The 18643-nt window shown below is 44.7% G+C and overlaps 1 protein-coding gene and 1 long non-coding RNA gene across 2 annotated transcripts in view; both read right to left on the reverse strand.

The window, feature by feature from the left end:
* Positions 1-791: 791 nt before the first annotated feature.
* The window catches only part of MRPS6 (mitochondrial ribosomal protein S6), a 47173-nt gene continuing 29321 nt past the window's right edge, over positions 792-18643 (reverse strand). The window contains exons 2-3 of the mRNA XM_054654997.2: positions 16368-16507; positions 792-1425 (exon numbers count right to left, since the gene is read on the reverse strand). Of these exons, the coding sequence (XP_054510972.1) occupies positions 1242-1425; positions 16368-16507 (324 nt within the window). The 3' untranslated portion in view covers positions 792-1241. The remainder of the gene's footprint in view (positions 1426-16367; positions 16508-18643) is intronic.
* LOC143696554 (uncharacterized) lies at positions 2647-5876 on the reverse strand. The gene is made up of 3 exons (XR_013185969.1): positions 3747-5876; positions 3054-3562; positions 2647-2938 (listed from the first exon to the last, which is right to left on the reverse strand). It is a non-coding gene; the product is annotated as an uncharacterized LOC143696554 (long non-coding RNA).

The following is an 18643-nucleotide window of genomic DNA, read 5'->3' on the forward strand; positions in this document are numbered from 1 at the left end:
CTCTGCCTGGAGCAGGCAGGAATTAAAGCACCTCTCATACAGATTCAGCTTCAGGGAGTGTGTGGTGTATTCCCTCTGTCCTTCCAAAGATTTTTCCAGAAAAAAAAAAAGAAAAATAAAAGAAAGAGAAAAAAATCAAATAGGAAAGAAAAGAGAATTAAAAGAAAAAAGAAAATCAAATTCAAATTAAAAAAAACCCAAACCATTATGAAAATACCCCCAAACAAACAAAACCCACAAATCCAGACATTCGTAACCATTTATAACATAATCCAGACATTCTTAAAGGAAGAAGTAGGGAAAAAGAAAATATTACTCTTTTTCTGATGCATTTAAAAAAAAAAATTCAGATACTCAGAAGAACTGGTTTCTTTTCCTTTCCAAAATTCCACATCTAAGGAAAAAAAAAGAGCACAAAACCCCCCTAGGAATGATCCAACCACTGGATTTACATCAGAGAGCAGGAGGTCTTTATATATATAACAATAATAACACTGATTTTCCTCCTGTTTTCAACAAAAGAAGGCAGAAAAGACACATGAACACTTTATTCTGATGTTTTTTCCCAGTTTGAAATGCCCACTTGATGGCAAAATGAAGCATCTTTGATTCTCCTGCTCCTACAAAAGCTTGGGCAGTCTCTAATTCCCACCTGGAATTTTCTGGCCTACCTATAAAGGGATTTTTACCTGTGCTTTGAACATTGTTTACCTTGAGGACCATGAGGTGGCTTTTGGCAGTGAAAGTTTTGGGATTTTTTAAATATTTAATTAATAAAAAAAAGAGTCAGGTTTACTTTTAACCACACTTTTATTGCCTTTTATTTCCCCCCAAACAAACCCCCACCAAATCACATCCTAGATTTCTATATTTCCACTGCAGACTTCTTAATCTCTCATGTAAATATCCATAATCTCTGGAAAAAATGCTATTTATAGCATCCTGCTGCTGGAGAAATCTCCATTATCAATGTAATGCTCCGAGAGAAAAGCAAATCAATTTGCAGAGTTGTCAAACAGCAAGATAAGCACCCAGATTAAAACTATTCCAATTATTCTAAACAAAAAGAAACCTCAATTGTTACAGTAATGAAGATCCTGTGACAGACCACACACATCCCATGGCCAAAAGTGATTGGGTTTTGTTGTTTTGGTTTTTTTTGGGGGGATGGAGTTATCACAAATCTTTTCCTCAGCAGCAATAAAAAATGGGTTAAAAAAGGTTTCAAACGTTTGGGATTTTCAGTTTTTCTTGGCAGAGAGGAGTTTCTGCTCAGGGCTGACTGGGAGGATGCCACTGCATTCCTCTGCCTTGGCCAGGGGGCGTTTGATGAAAGCTCTTCTGATGACATCAATGTCCCGCCCCAGGTGATCCATCATGGGGGACACCAGGGAAGGGGGAGCCTCCAGGTCTATCAGGAAATACCTGCAAGGAGAAACACAGTGAATAAATCCACCAAAATACTGGGCTGGGACAAAATCAGCCAAAATCCCTGGGCTGGGACAAAATCAGCCAAAATATCTGGGCTGGGACAAAATCCACCAAAATACCTGGGCTGGGACAAAATCCGCCAAAATCCCTGGGCTGGGACAAAATCAGCCAAAATATCTGGGCTGGACAAAATTAACCAAAATACCTGGACTGGGACAAAATTAACCAAAATACCTGAGTCAAATCCACCAAAATACCTGGGCTGGACAAAATTAACCAAAATGCCTGGGCTGGGACAAAATTAGCCAAAATACCTGAGTCAAATCCACCAAAATATCTGGGCTGGGACAAAATTAACCAAAATACCTGGGCCAAATCCACCAAAATACCTGGGCTGGGACAAAATTAATCAAAATGCCTGGGCTGGGACAAAATCAGACAAAATATCTGGGCTGGAACAAAATTAACCAAAATACCTGAGTCAAATCTACCAAAATACCTGGTCTGGACAAAATTAACCAAAATGCCTGGGCTGGGACAAAATTAACCAAAATACCTGAGTCAAATCTACCAAAATACCTGGTCTGGACAAAATTAACCAAAATGCCTGGGCTGGGACAAAATTAACCACAATACCAGGGCTGGAACCAAATCAGCCAAAATACCTGGGCTGGAAGTAAATCCACCAAAATACCTGAGTCACATCTACCAAAATACCTGGGCTGGAAAAAAATCAGCCAAAATACCTGGGCCAAATCCCCCAAAATACTGTGCTGGAATAAAATTAACCAAAATACCTGGGGCAAATCCACCAAAATACCTGGGCTGGAACAAAATCCACCAAAATACCTGGGCTGGAAGTAAATCCACCAAAATACCTGGGTTGGGACCAAATCCACCAAAATACCTGGGCTGGGACAAAATCAGCCAAAATACCTGAGTCAAATCCACCAAAATACTGGGCTGGGACAAAATCCACCAAAATACCTGGGCTGGGACAAAATCAGCCAAAATATCTGGGCTGGGACAAAATCGACGAAAATACCTGGGCTGGGACAAAATCAGCCAAAATATCTGGGCTGGGACAAAATTAACCAAAATACCTGAGTCAAATCCACCAAAATACCTGGGCTGGACAAAATTAACCAAAATGCCTGGGCTGGGACAAAATCAGCCAAAATCCCTGGGGTGGGACAAAATCAGCCAAAGTACCTGGGCTGGGACAAAATTAACCAACGTACCTGAGTCAAATCCACCAAAATACCTGGGCTGGGACAACATTAATCAAAATGCCTGAGTCAAGTCCACCAAAATACCTGGGCTGGAACAAAATTAACCAAAACGCCTGAGTCAAATCCACCAAAATACCTGGGCTGGGACAAAATTAATCAAAATGCCTGGGCTGGAACAAAATTAACCAAAATACCTGGGCTGGAAGTAAATCCACCAAAATACCTGGGGCAGATCCACCAAAATACCTGGGCTGGAACAAAATCAGCCAAAATATCTGGGCTGGGACAAAATCCACCAAAATACCTGGGCCGGGACAAAATCAGCCAAAATATCTGGGCTGGACAAAATTAACCAAAATACCTGGACTGGGACAAAATCCACCAAAATACCTGAGTCAAATCCACCAAAATACCTGGGCTGGACAAAATTAACCAAAATGCCTGGGCTGGGACAAAATTAGCCAAAATACCTGAGTCAAATCCACCAAAATACCTGGACTGGAACAAAATTAACCAAAATACCTGGGCCAAATCCACCAAAATATCTGGGCTGGGACAAAATTAATCAAAATGCCTGGGCTGGGACAAAATCAGCCAAAATATCTGGGCTGGACAAAATTAACCAAAATACCTGAGTCAAATCTACCAAAATACCTGGTCTGGACAAAATTAACCAAAATGCCTGGGCTGGGACAAAATTAACCAAAATATCTGGGCCAAATCCACCAAAATACTGTGCTGGAATAAATCCACCAAAATACCTGGGCTGGAACAAAATTAACCAAAATACCTGGGCCAAATCCATCAAAATACCTGGGCTGGACAAAATTAACCAAAATGCCTGGGCTGGGACAAAATTAACCACAATACCAGGGCTGGAACCAAATCAGCCAAAATACCTGGGCTGGAAGTAAATCCACCAAAATACCTGAGTCACATCTACCAAAATACCTGGGCTGGAAAAAAATCAGCCAAAATACCTGGGCCAAATCCCCCAAAATACTGTGCTGGAATAAAATTAACCAAAATACCTGAGTCAAATCCACCAAAATACCTGAGCTGGTACCAAATCAGCCAAAATACCTGGGCTGGAAGTAAATCTACCAAAATCCCTGGGCTGGGACAAAATCAGCCAAAATCCCTGGGCTGGGAAAAATTAACCAAAATACCTGAGTCAAGTCCACCAAAATACCTGGGCTGGGATAAACCCCACCAAAATACCTGGACTGGAACAAAATCAGCCAAAATATCTGGGGTAGAACAAACCCCACCAAAATCCCTGGGCTGGGACAAAATCCACCAAAATACTGGGGTCAAATCAAAATACTGGGGTCAAATCCACTAAAATACCTGGCCTGGAACAAAATTAACCAAAATACCAGGGCTGGAACCAAATCCACAAAAATACCTGGGCTGCAATTCAAGGAATTCTTCTGGGGGGTTTCTTAAATGAGAATTATTAAGTTTTTTCTGTTCCTGTGGGGGTTTTTTTAAATGAGAATTTCTCAGTTTTTTCTCACATTTTGGTCCCTGGATTGTTTGAAACAGAAGCTCAGGGTTAGCTTGATTTCAATGTTGAGAAGTTCAATTGAACTCTGGTGGAATCATGGAATATCCTGAGCTGGAAGATGTCCCACAGGATCATCCAGGCCCTGCTCAGACCCCCCAAAATTCCCAGTTTTTCCCTGGGAATGTTGTCCCAACACTCCTGGAGCTCTGTCCAGCACTGCTGACCCAAGGAGATTTATGATGGGGATTTTTGAAGGAGTTTTGAATAAGTTAGAGATGGGACATGGGTGGGTTTTGAGGTCCCCTCCCAACCCAAACCATTCCATGGGTGGGTTTTGAGGTCCCTCCCAACCCAAACCATTCCATGGGTGGGTTTTGAGGTCCCTTCCAACCCAACCCATTCCAGAATCCCCCAATTCTCCCAGCCCACCTCCCCATGGAGCACCTCAAACCCAAAAGTGACATCCCTTAAATGAAGACACGTTGTCCAAGAAGGACCAGACACCCCAATTTCATCCCAAAACTGCCCCTGACAGAGAGCACTTTGCTCTGCAGGAATTTTGGATTCTTCCTAAGTCAGCTACAGCAGGGGCATCCCATGTTCACCAAGGTGATCCTGAGGGAAAATCCCCAGGACCAGAAGGGAACTGGGAATCTGAAGGGGAGATGCAGGAGGTGGGGCTGTGAACAAGCCCTGCTCGTGCCCTTCAGGCTGCACTGGGGTCATTTTTTTTGCATCACATCCCAAATATTGCACCCCAAGAGCCCCATGGGGCCAGGAGTGACTCAGGATTGCAGAATCCACCCCTGGAAAACATGGGAAGAACACTTTTCCTCAGCCACCACCCTGATCTCACACCAGCAGCCACGTCACAGCCTCAAGTCATCCCCAAACCCTTCCCAGAAAGTCCAGAATTCTCTATGGGAGGGGTAGGATGGTAAAAAACCCCACATGAAACCCCAAATCCTGAGGTGGGAGAGGTGCCCAGCTGGACTGGGCTGTGCCTGGCTGTCCCTGGAGCCAAGGCAGCAGTGCCAGCCCATGCCAGCCCAGCATTCCAGGGTGCCTGAGCTGCAGGAATTGGCCCAGGGGTTTGGGGAATTCTGCTGGGCTCCCTCCTCCTCCTCCTCCTCCTCCTCCCAAATCCCCACAGCAACAAAATCTGGCTTTTGGGCAGCTGCAGTGCTCTGTGGGCTCCCGAGTGCAGAGATGCCAGCAGGGCTGGAGCTTAGGGACAGGAACCATTTCCCAGCCTGGCCAATCCTGTGGGAGTGCAGCCCAGCAGGATCTAAGGATGCACCCTCCCAAAATCTGGGGGTGTGGGATTGATTCCCTGCTGCAGCCACTGGTGAATTGAGCAGATGCCACCTGAGCTCTGCCTCCTTGGGAAGCAGCCTCCCAAATCCTCTCACCTGGCTGGGGCAGAAATTCCAGCTGCTGATCCCTGCCCCTGTCCCCTGATCCCATCCAGGCCCTGCATCCTGAATTTCACTCCATTTCTGCCCAGCTCTCATCTGCTGCTTTTCATTGTGCTCCTAAATCGGCAAGAGGGTTGTTTTTTGGTTTGTTTTGTTGGGTTTTTTTCCTTTTTTTTTTTTCCCCCTCCAAAGGCTGCTTTGCAACTTTGTGCTTTCTCTGCCATTAGCAAAGGGTGGAAATTTCCACTGACGCACTGTTGATAAGCCAAGGAGAGCAGGGGGGGAAGGGAGGATGAGCTGTTCCAGCAGATCTTTCTGACTCCTCTCAGGAAAAGGTATTTTATCAAAATTGCAGGCACTGGGAAAAACGTGGGGTTTCAAAAACAACCACCTCTCTCCAACGTGAGCAAGATTGCTTCCCTCTGCCACAACAAAACAAAGGGAGAGAGAGGGAGAAGGGAGAGAGAAGCAGCAAAAAAAAAAATTTTAAAAAATTGGATTTCTTCAGGAAAGAAAGAAGGGCTGGAAAAACAATGAGCAGCACAATGGACAATGACATCCCTGAGGAGATCTGAACCCCTTCCCCTCAAATCTCCACACTGAAATCAGCTGCCAGGAGGCCAGGGGGGTTTGGAAAGCCTCAAACCTTCATTGCAGGCAGTGATCTGTGACCCCCAGGCTGCTGTTTGTGGAGTAAACAACCCCAAACCCCAGCGAGACAAAGCCAGGGAAAAATACAGGAATGCAGCAGGGAAAGCACCTCGTTCATGCAAAGAGAAATGCAAAAAGCATTTGTGCTCTCTAGGAGTCACCAGGGGAGAAATGCAGGAAAATTCCACTGATTCACCATGAGCCCACAGTTATTTTTGTCCTCCTGCTTGACTGCAAACACAAGGATGATTTAAATGCAGGGGAGCAGACTGGAACACATTAAAACAATGCATTAACTCAAAAAAAAAATTAAAATGTAAGATGGTCTCGAATAAAGGAGGATGTGCCTTTGGATATGAGGGAAATAAAAAAGAGGACAAAAAAAAAAAAAGCAGGGTTTTGTTTCTCAAATTTACCAAATTCAAGCCAGAAATTGTTTTAACCTTGAGTCCTAAGGATGCTCAAATCTGTTGCTTTCAAATGGGCAGGGCAGGACTTCAAGGATCCTGGATGGAAATTCCCTTTGAAATCCTCCTGGAATCCAACTCTGGGCCAAGGGGAACAGTGAAGATGTGGTGGCCTTGGAAGAGGCTGTGGGGTCCCAAGGTTTTGACCCCAAAACGTCTCCCTTGTGTGGAGGTGGAAGATCCAAGGGAAAGAAAATGATCTGAGGAAGAGCAGAGGTGAAAAGAGCAGAAAACACCTGGAGGAAACCACAGCAGGAGCAGGAGGAGCTCCACGTTGTCCTCATTAAGGTAATTCCACAAAATTAATTTTTTTTGGTTTTTTTTTTTTTGGTTTTTTTTGCTACCTGAATGTTCATTTTTAGGACCATGGAAATGGGGGAATTTGCTTTGCCCCTCCTCAGCAGGGCAAGCTCATGAGCTCATGGATTGTCAGAAGGACCAGGACAAGTGTTGCCTTTAGCTTGTACAAATATGGCAGTGGAATTTCCTTGAAAATCTGGGAAGGACCAGATCCAACCCACAAGCTGGACTTTAGTGACCAAAACTGAGCCACAGCAATGATGGGAATGATCCACAGAGAGCCTGGGGGGAGATACATCCACAGCCCCAGGAATGGCACTTCTCAAATCCCATCCACAGGCACCTGGTGTTCAGCTGATTGAGTCATGGGAAGATGTTTCATTCATTTTAAAGATCATTAAGAACAAAAGAAATTAAAATGAAAGTCAAACCCCCCCAAATGGTGGCTGGTTGCCACCCCAGCATGCCCAGTGGCCACCACACTCAGTCAAGGAGCTTGCACAGGGGTGCCACAGGATTTGGTGGATTCTGGTGCCTCCACAGCACCAGCTCTGCTCAGGGCCTCTAAAAAGCACCAAAATTCCAAAGGGCACTTCCACAGCTCAGGGGGAAAGGAGAAAAGATCCCAAACATTTCAGGGCTTTGATCCTTGAGGCACAGCCACACTTACAGGGGGAAAAGTAATGGTTCAACTCATCAATGAAGAAAGCCCCATCTAGTGGAAGAAGACTATCAGCTGAGCAGAAAACACTCCAAATGTGCCTAAATCCACAAATATTCCAGCTGCCTTTGTCCTCCTCCAAGTGCACTGCACAGCCAGGACACCTTTTTTGCCCAAACAGCTCAAGATGTTCTAAAATCCAAAGAGCAACAAAAAGTTGGGTTGGGCATTAAGTTTAAATTTATTTTGGGGGGGGTTAAGTAAGGAAAAAAAGCTCCTTTTTAAGATTAATTAAGCTCCTTTCATGTGTTTTTGTTTTGCCCTCTTTGGTCTTCAAGAGCCATGAAAAGCATCAAGAGGCTCGACTTGAGCGAGGCCAAACACGTTTGGAGAATAAAGAAAAAATATGAACTCTGCATAATTTGGGTTCAATAAAGGGTGGGGAGAGAGGGTTGTTCAAACCTGTGAACGCTCCAGAGCCCATTTCTGACAGGTAACCATTATTTCACTCTCACAAATCGAGGCAATCAAATTGTACCCAGGTGGTGGGGATGATCAGAGGCCACTTCAACCTCTCCATCCACGTGGAAAATTTCACCCTGCCACGAGCAGGAGGTTTAAAAATGAATTGTGCAACTTCCAAAGCTCAGCTGCTCTGTGGGGAGAGGCAAAGCCTGAACATGTAAGAAAATTTGTATGGAAATGTTTCCACGGGAGTCAAAAACAAGGGGGTGTCCAGAGAGGTTGTGGATTCCTCATGGCTGGAAATGTGAGGGTGGATGGGGCTTGGAGCAGCCTGGGAGAGTGGAAGGTGCTGGGCTGGGACAGAATGATCCCTTCCAGCCCCACCCATTCCATGGCCCCATGGTCAATGATTGAATTCTTCCTCTCAGTAACCATCCATTCCTGCTGGAATGTTTAGGTTCTGGAAACAAGAGCCTCTCCTGGGCAGGTGCCTTGGCAAATTTTGGAATTTCTGCCTCCTGACCCCTTGGATGCTGTTGTGTATCCCTTGGTCCTCAGGGACCCTGGAATTCAGCTCCTGCAGAAAATCCCCCAGGCACATGTGAAGGTGAACTCCCCAAAATGCAATTCCTGGGTGAGGATCCCTATCAGCTCCCCAAAATGCAATTCCTGGCTGAGAATTCCTGATCAACTCCCCAAAATGCAATTTTTGGATGAGAATTCCTGATCAGCTCCACAAAATGCAATTCCTGGGTGAGAATTCCTGATCAACTCCCAAAATGCAATTCCTGGCTGAGAATTCCTGATCAACTCCCAAAATGCAATTCCTGGGTGAGGATCCCTGATCAACTCCACAAAATGCAATTCCTGATAAACTCCCCAGAGTGCAATTCCTGGCTGAGAATTCCTGATCAACTCAGAAAATCCTGGATGAGAATTCCTGATGAACTCCCCAAATGCAATTCCTGATCAGCTCCCCAGAATGAAATTTCTGGATAAGAATTCCTGATGAACTCCTCAAAATGCAATTCCTGGGTGAGAATTCCTGATCAGCTCCATAAAATGCAATTTTTGGATGATAATTACTGATGAACTCCCCAGATTGCAATTTTTGGATGATAATAACTGATCAATTTCCTAAAATGTAATTCCTGGCTGAGAATTCCTGATGAACTCTCTTAAATGTAATTCCTGGGTGAGAATTCCTGATGAACTCAGAAATTCCTGGATGATAATTCCTGATCAGCTCCCCAAATGCAATTCCAGGGTGATAATTCCTGATCAACTCCATAAAATGCAATTTTTGGATGATAATTCCTGATCAACTCCCCAAATGATATAACAATCATTTTATTGGAAGGTAATTCCTGATCAGCTCCCCAAAATGCAATTTTTGGATGATAATTCCTGATGAACACCCCAAATTGGATGAGAATTCCTGATCAATTCCCAAAATGTAATTCCTGCATGATAATTCCTGATAAACTCCCAAAATGTAACTCCTGGATGATAATTCATGATCAACTCCCAAAATGCAATTTCTGGATGATAATTCCTGATGAGCACCCCAAATTAGATGATAATTCCTGATCAACTCCCCAAATGCAATTCCTGGGAAGTAATTCTTGATAAATTCTCAAAATATAATTCCTAAGGATGAAGATTCCTAATAACTCCCCAATTTATGCAATTTTTGGATGATAATTCCTGATGAACTCCACAAATGCAATTCATTATGAACCCCCCAAAATGCAATTTCTGCATGAGAATTCCTGATAAACTCCCCAAAATGCAATTCCTGGATAAGAATTTCTGATGAACTCCCCAAAATGCAATTCCTGGATAAGAATTCCTGATGAACTCCACAAAATGCATTTTTGGGATGATAATTCCTCATCAACTCCCAAAATGCAATTCCTGATAAACTCCCCAAAATGTAATTCCTGCATGATAATTCCTAATAAACTCCCCAAATGCAATTCCTGGGTGATAATTCCTAATAAATCCCCCAAAATGTGATTCCTGCATGGTAATTCCCAATAAACCCCCCAAATGCAGTTCCTGGGTGATAGTTCCTGATCAATTCCCAAAATGCAGTTCAGCAAGAACAAAAGCAAGCCCTGGGTTTGCTATTTCAGAGAGCACGGGGGCTGAGGAGACAACTGTGAGTGAAGAGCAAAACAAAAAGATGAAGAGGCAAAGCAAGCAAATAACAAAAGAAAATTGCCATCTTTTCAAAATCAAATTTGAAAGCAAGAAAAAAAAAAGAAACAACAAGGCAATGAAAAACTGGCAAATAGAACATGGAAATTGTTATGAATAATCAGAATTTTGCTGGAGAAGTCATAAGTCATGGAATGGTTTGGGTTGGAAGGGAATTGAAACCCATCCAGTGTCACCCCTGCCATGGCAGGGACACCTCCCACTGTCCCAGGCTGCTCCAACCCCAGTGTCCAACCTGAAATAAATGTGCAACTCAATAAAATAAAGTAAACTAAATGATAAAAATGTGGTGAGGAAGGTGTGAAACATTCCTGTGTCCCAGGCAGATTTAACAGAGGGAATCCCACACATCCCAAAACCAAGAGAAGGGAAGGCCCTGGTGCTCCATCAGTTCCCAAACCCTGAGCAGGCTCAGCTCCATCACCTTTGCTCCAGAGTTTAGAATGGAAACACTGGAGTGGGGCTAAAAACCACCAGAAACTCTGAAATTCCAACCCCCAGAATTCCAAGGTCCACCTCAATCCCCCATCTCAGCTCCTGCAGCTTCAGAGATCCCTGGCCTGCAAATCCTTGGAGCCACCACCTCCCCAGAGGAATGTGTGGATCCTATTTTGGTTTTTTCCTGGTTGTTCTGGAGCTGCCTTTGGATCCTGTCCAAAGTCAAACCCTCCCAGCCCAAGGAGCTGCCTTTGATCCTGTCCAAAGGATCAGGTTTGACTGACCCTGTCCAAAGGATCAGGTTTGACTGACCCTGTCCAAAGGATCAGGTTTGACTGATCCTGTCCAAAGGGTCAGGTTTGACTGACCCTGTCCAAAGGATCAGGTTTGACTGATCCTGTCCAAAGGGTCAGGTTTGACTGACCCTGTCCAAAGTCAAACCCCCCAGCCCAAGGAGCTGCCTTTGATCCTGTCCAAAGGATCAGGTTTGACTGACCCTGTCCAAAGTCAAACCCCCCCAGGCCAAGGCTGACCCCAAACACCCCCTGAGCCCGGGAGAGGCACAAGGGTGGGGTTGGGGCAGGGCCAGAGCAAACAGAGAACCACAAAGTGCCACCACAAAGTGCTACTATCACTTTACAACCTGTTGGAATCTGCTCCAGCTCAGCCCTGAGCAAATCTGCCCCAGCCTGGAGAGGGATTCAGAGCTCCTGGAGCATCTCAAACAGCAAACAGAGCCTGGCTTCAACATTCCTTCCATTCAAAAGGCTGCCACACACCTTATTTAAATCAGTTTGGTTTTGTTTGTGCCAGCCAGAAACACCTCTGGGACAAAAGAAACACCAAACCACCAAGCACCTTAAAAGCAATTAAAATGCAGCTCCTTAATAACAAGGAGTAAAAGAAATGTTTGGCACAAATTTGTGGCCCAGCAGGAGAGAAAGGTTGGGAATCTTTATTGAAATACATTCTTCCCCTGGTTTTGCACATTCTGGGCAGGTCAGGCTCAAAGCCTCACCTAAATTTCCATACCTGGAACCTGGTTCTTGGTACATTTTATCCAGCCACAAGATGAATTGTTATAAATTCAAATCATTCTCTGAAATACTTAAAAACCAAACTATTCGTGTTCCGCTATGAATAAAAGGAATGTGAATGAGTGGCTAATTCAGTTTAAAGATCAGTAAATCAGGGATTGAAAAGTTTGATTCTTTAATGAATCCGCACAATTCCCAAAACTCATTTCATCATTTCAAAACGACCAAATTTTCATAATGGCCTACAGGCAAAACCTGTCAATATTAGGTCTTCCAAAAACTAAATAAAACAAAAGGAGGAGGATGCCCAAAGGGATGCATTTCAGAGAAAAACCTAAATTTTAACACCTCATCCTCAATGAGCAGGATCTCCTGAGAGGGAATAACCCCATTGTTAGCAGGATGATCCCATTGTTTGTAGGATAATCCCATTGTTTGTAGGATCTGAGGGCTTCAGGAGAGTCACTGCTCCTGCCAGTGACAGCTCAGGGCCACAACCCCCCTTGGCAGGCTTGGAGAAATCTGCTTTACACAGCAATTGCCAGAAAATGCCTTTTCTCTGTGAAGTCTCCTGGATATTGTTCAGTTTGTAACAAGCCTGTATTCACTTTATATCCCAAATATCCCAGATATGCTGGAGCACTCCAGAGCTCAGGGAAAAAAAGCCCTTTTTTAAGGACAAACCATCCCTCCTGCTGATTTTATCAATTTGTATTTTCTACTTCAACTCTTTCCCTATCTCTAAAATCACCACCAAAACCTGCACAAGCTTTGCCCTGAAAATCAGGGAATGGTTGGGGTTGGAGGGAAGTTAAAGGTCATTCCATGGGCAGGGAACCTTCCAGCAGCCCAGCTGAGTCCAAGCCCCATTCCATTCATTTTTAGATAATTACATTAGATTCATTTGCATATAATTCACCAGCCAGGAGGTCCAAGAAATAATGGATTGAGTGTCCATCCCAAATCTCCAACTAACTACATGCTATAGGAAAATAAATCAGTTAATCATGCTATAGGAAAATAAATCTCCAACTAACTATATGCTAGAGAAAAAGAAATCTGTTAAATAAATCAGTTAAAATAAATCAGTTAAATAAGAGTCAAGAAAATTTAAAAAAAAAAAAACCAAACTTAAAAATATTAAAAACCTAAAACAAGCAAAAAATTAAAAGCTTTGGAAGATTCAAGATGCTCCCCCCAGACACTCATGAGAATTCTCACAGAAGCCTCTTAAGATAATTCAGAATAAACCAAGACTAAGGAAAGGTGGAATATTCTGGATTATCCAGTGTCCCACTCCACACCAACCTGCTCCAGAAGGGACACAGGAGAATTAGAAATTGGCTGGGGAGGAGAAAAAATTCCAGGATTTTATGGAAAGTCCAGGAGCTTAGGGAGGTGTCTGGAAAAGTTGTTTATTTTCTTTTTAACTTTGTCTTATTAAAGGTATCTGTAAAAGTTGTTTATTTTCTTTTTAACTTTGTCCTATTGAAAAAAAAAATATTTTTTTTTTACAGCTGCTGTAAAGTAGAACTGGCTGATTTTAAAAGGTGGCTCCAAAACTGATTTATCACTTTCTATTAATGGATAATGTTTGATTTCCTGAATGTTTTATTTTCCAGTATAAAATACTGGATGGTCCAGCAGGAGCCCACCCTGCCTGTCCATGGGGCTGCAAATTCCACAGGAAAACCTCCAGGAATTGAATCCTCAGGAATTCCCAGCGCTGCCAGTGCCAGCCCTGGGTGTGAGATCCCAAAGAGAGGCACCCAAGCCATGTCCTGCAGCACCTCCCTCCATCCTGCTCCTCTCAGCAAGGCAGGGATCTGGATCCTGCCACATCCAGGGAGGGCAGGAACAGGGACTGAGAAATATTTGGGGACATCTGACCTGGGAGGAGGAGGAGGAGGAGGAGGAGGAGGAGGAGGAGGAGGCTTTGACCTTATGGTTTCCTGCCTGAAGGTTGCAATTACTGGTTACTAAAGCCTTGTTTTACTCAGCACACAAAATCCACCTGCTCTGAGGGCTCTGCAGGCAGGAGGGGTTTGCTCAAAGCTCTCTGGGAGGATTTGGAAGTGTTGGGGGGGGGAAAGATGGATCTGCCCCATCCCAGAGCCCCCTGAGCCCAGCTGGGATCAGGAGAGGGATTGGGGTTGGGATGGAGACAGGGATTGGGATTGTGCCCCTCAGGTGATTTCCCACCTGCAGAGCTGCCCCAGCCCAGGGAGGAGCTGGAGCTGCTGCAGAGAGCCCAGAGGAGGCTCCAGGATGGGCAGAGGATGGAGCAGCTCTGCTGGGAGGAAAGGCTGGCACAGCTGGGATTGTTCACCTGCACAGGAGAAGCTTTGGGCTGAGCTCAGGGTGGCCTTGCAGGGCCTGCAGGAGCCCCAGGAAAGCTGGAGAGAGACAATTTCCAGGGGATGCAGGGACAGCACCCAGGGAATGGCTTCACACTGAAAAATCACAGGTTTAGATCAGATGTTAGGAACAATTTCCTCCCTGTGAGGGTGGGCAGGCCCTGGCACAGGGTGTCCCTGGATCCCTGGCAGTGCCCAAGGCCAGGCTGGACCCTGGGGACAGTGGGAAGTGTCCCTGCCATGGCAGGGGTGGCACTGGGTGGGCTCTGAGGTCCCTCCCAACCCAAACCATCCCTGACTCCACCTCAGGCACTGCCATTGTGCCTGTGCCTGTTTTGCTCTCCTGCTCCCTGTGGGTTTTTTTCCAAACCATGCCTTGACCCTGGCAGTTTTGCAATGGAGGATGAAATCCTGTTGCATGCCCATGGGAGCTGAGAAACTCCTGTCTCAGGACAGAATTAGTGATTACCTCATCCTGCTGTCAGAGCAGAAGCATTTTATAAACATGAAAGCCTTTTCCAAGGGCAGAACAAGGAGCTGCTGTCCCTCTCCTTGTGCCAGGGGGGAGCTAAGGCACAGGGATGAAATTCCAGAGATTTTGGGTTGAAGTGCAGAGGTTGGATGACAGTTTTTGGCTTGGGTGGCAGCACTTCTACAGGCCAGGGTTTGGGTTCTTCAACAGAAGACAGGAACATCTCCAGGACTTTGGAGAAGAGATGAAGAGAAGCCATTTCTCCAGGGGAGCTGTGCCAGGGCCTCCTCACCTCCACAGGGAGGGATCCTCCCCAGCACCCCATCCAACCCTGCCCTCTGGCGCTGGGAAGCCATTCCCCCTGTCTGTCACTACATGGCCTTGCAGAAAGTCCTCTTTCCTCCTTTTGAAAGTGTTCCTTAAGGTTCTGGAAGGGCTCTGAGGCCTCCCTGAAGTTCCTCTTCCCCAGGCTGATGGAACAGGAGTGTGCTGGAGATCCTCCCTTCCCCTCTCACCACTCCCACTCAGCAGGAGCACCACAAGGTGCTCAGAAGAGGGAATGAAACCAGGAGTGAGCCCATGAAAGCTGATCCAAGGAGGACTTTGCAGCTCTGGAGTGCCCTGAGCTTCCCCAGAGCCCCTCATGGAAGAACAGGGCTGGCCAAGCTCCTGTTGGATGCTGCAGGATCGGGAGCAGCTCGTTAATTGTTAATTGTTAATTGTTATTAGGATTAGACAGCCCCAGCAGTGGGGGTTGCTTAGCAACATCTCCCAGGCCTTGGAGAGGCAGCAGCCATTTCAGAGGTGGCCTCAAGGAGCAAAACCACCCTGGGCATGGGACGGGAGCTGCAGCACCTCCCTCTGCACTGTGGGGTAATTTCCATTTATTGTGTTTCCATAAAACACAGGATTACCTTAAACACCCTTAACTGAGGGGCTGGGGGAGCTGGGGGGGCTCACCTGGAGAGGAGCAGCTCCAGGGAGAGCTCAGAGCCCCTGGCAGGGCCTGCAGGGGCTCCAGGAGAGCTGCAGAGGGACTGGGGACAAGGCTGCAGGGACAGCACCCAGGGAATGGCTTCCCACTAAAATGGGAGAAATTGAGGTGAGATATGGGGAAGAAATTCTCCCTTTTGAGGGTGGGCAGGCCCTGGCACAGGGTGCCCAGAGCAGCTGGGGCTGCCCCTGCATCCCTGGCAGTGCCCAAGGCCAGGCTGGGCACTGGGGACAGTGGGAGGTGTCCCTGCCATGGCAGGGGTGGGATGGGATGATCCCTAAAATCCCTCCCAGCCCAAACCATTCCATGATTCTGGACTTTATCAAACCCCAAAACTGTATCAGGAACACAACCAAGTCTTACAGGGCACTTTAATGTTAATTATTAACATTGGAGGAAAGGATCCCGTTCTGCGAACTAGGAGATTAGGCTGAGCTTTATCAGAAAACAGCCTAAAAATAGTCATTTAAAAATAATAATATTGTTTATGTTGGGGAAAGTTCTGCAGTGCAAACACCACAAAACTGACAGCACTCAGAATAAAACACACAGAACACACACAGTCCCCAACAACCACCCAGCTCCTTGCTGAGAGCCCTCCCAGGTCCCACCTGCAACCCAAACGTGCCCAGAAGAGCAAAGGGCTGGTCCTGGTGTCCCTGCTCCAGGAGCAGCAGGGACAGGACTGAAGGAGGAGGTGCCACCACGTACCCCCCTCTCTTGTGGCGCTCCTTGTGCTTGGTGATTTTGTAGGGCAGGGACCTCTCCCCCAGGTTCTCCAGGCTCCTCACGATGGCTCCTCTCTCCATCAGAGCCTCCACGGTGCGCTTGAGCACGGCTGCTGTCTCAGGCTGGAAAAGAAAGAAAGAAAAGTCAGGAATTGCTGGAAATCTGGGTGGTTTATGTGGTGGAAAGGACAGCTGCACTTGCACAGCTCAGCACTTGGACAGGGGGTGCTGCAACCCAAGAAGACAAAGTGGAAGCATTGAGGGAGAGAATTTTTAGGAGCAGGCTGTGGTGGTGTTTGAGTCTCCAGGACCAGGGAAGAAGCATTTTATATTATATGTTTGGGGGTCTCCAGGGAAGAGATGAGAATCTTGACTCTATGTTTCAGAAGGCAGATATATTATATTATATTATATTATATTATATTATATTATATTAACATTTATATACAATATACCAATATAGTATATTTATACATTAGATACATTATTATATATAATATTATGTACAATATATAATAATATATAATAACATATAATATAATTATACTATGTATAATTATATATTTAATATATAATTATATATAATATATATTATATAATTTATAATAATTATAATATTATATAATTATAATTATAATATTATATATTATATGATTTATAATAATTATATATATAATTATCTATAATGCGATTATATAATGATAGTATAATTATATATATAATCTATAATATAGAATTATTATATATAATATAATATCATATCATATCTATTATCATAATATAATATAATTATATGTTGTATTATATATTGTTTTATTATTATATTATATTATATTATATTATATTATATTATATTATGATATACTAAAACTATCCTAAAGAAAAAGCAAACAAACATCAAAAAGCTAGCAAAGAAAAGAATGAATAATAAAATCTTTTGATTAACTAAGTCTCAACACAGCTAGACTTGTGATTATTCATCAAGTAAAACCAATTCACATACTAAGTAAACAATTCTTTAAATCACATTCTAAAGTAACAAAACATGGAGAAGCTGAAGCTTCCCAGCTTCTCAAGAAAAAAAAAAATCTTAGCAAAAGTATTTTTCAAAAAATATGTCAGTGACAGCAGGCAATTCCCCAGGAACATTTCCTGCCATTTCCAAGTCAGGCCCCAGCAAAAAGAAGATGAGTTCATGGATTTGACTCACCTGGAATCACTTGTTCTGAGCCTTGCACAAGGCAATATTCCTAGCAAAGGAAAATGATGGATTGGGAACAGATTTGGGGTCCTTGCACTGTTGTTGTTCATTAATATTTCAAGTGATCAGTGTGGGGAAAACACAAATCCATGGCTTGGTATGGAGCCAGCAATTAGCACCATTATCTCTAAATTATATATGTCATTTATATCCTTATGTACACTGCACTTGTGCAACATTAGGGAGCCATGGGATATCCTGGGCTGGAAGGGACCCACAGGGATCTCTGATCCAGCTCCTGGCCCTGCACACACCCCAACAATCCCATCCTGTCCCTGCAGGGTTGTCCAAAGGCTCCTGCAGCTCTGGCAGCCCTTCCACAACCTCATCTCAGGGAGCTGTGGAGAGCAATGACAAACCCTTCTAACCTCCATGCAGATTTCAATGAAATCCAATAAAATATTGTGGGGTAAACTCCCTGCCCTCCATCCCTCACCCCACAAGTGACACAGAGGGTTTTGTCTCTTTTCCACATGCCCAGGGATCAGCACATTCCCTGAGTGCTGCAAGGCCAATGTGAGGTGCAGTTTCTGAACACAACCAAGCCAAAGATTTGAGCCCCATGTATTTACAAACAAAACCAGAGAGAAAGAACAAGAAAAGAAAGCCACAGATTTCTACATTCAGGATTGTAAAATTTGCAACCATCCCCACTTGTGGCCGTACTCTGAAAACATCAACTAATTGTTGGGTTGGAAAGCTTGTCACTATAATCCCTCTCATTCTCCCTCTCCCAAAATTGCCATGGTTTACCCTGGCTTGCCTAAAGCCATCACCCAAACTAAAAATAAACTGAACTCTGCTAACCAAGAGATCCACAGACACAGGTTCCTTGGTTTGCCTCAGAGCCAGCCCACTTGGGGACAGAGGAAATGGGCCTGCCTGGCTCCCAGCTCGGGAGCCACTACATTTTTTCCTGAACAGCCCAGCACTAATTCCAGTCCCAGAGCCCAGCACTAATTCCAGTCCCAGAGCCCAGCTCTAATTCCAGTCCCAGA

This window comes from Agelaius phoeniceus, chromosome 2 (genome assembly GCF_051311805.1).
Source record: "Agelaius phoeniceus isolate bAgePho1 chromosome 2, bAgePho1.hap1, whole genome shotgun sequence".
Classification (NCBI taxonomy): Eukaryota; Metazoa; Chordata; class Aves; order Passeriformes; family Icteridae; genus Agelaius; species Agelaius phoeniceus.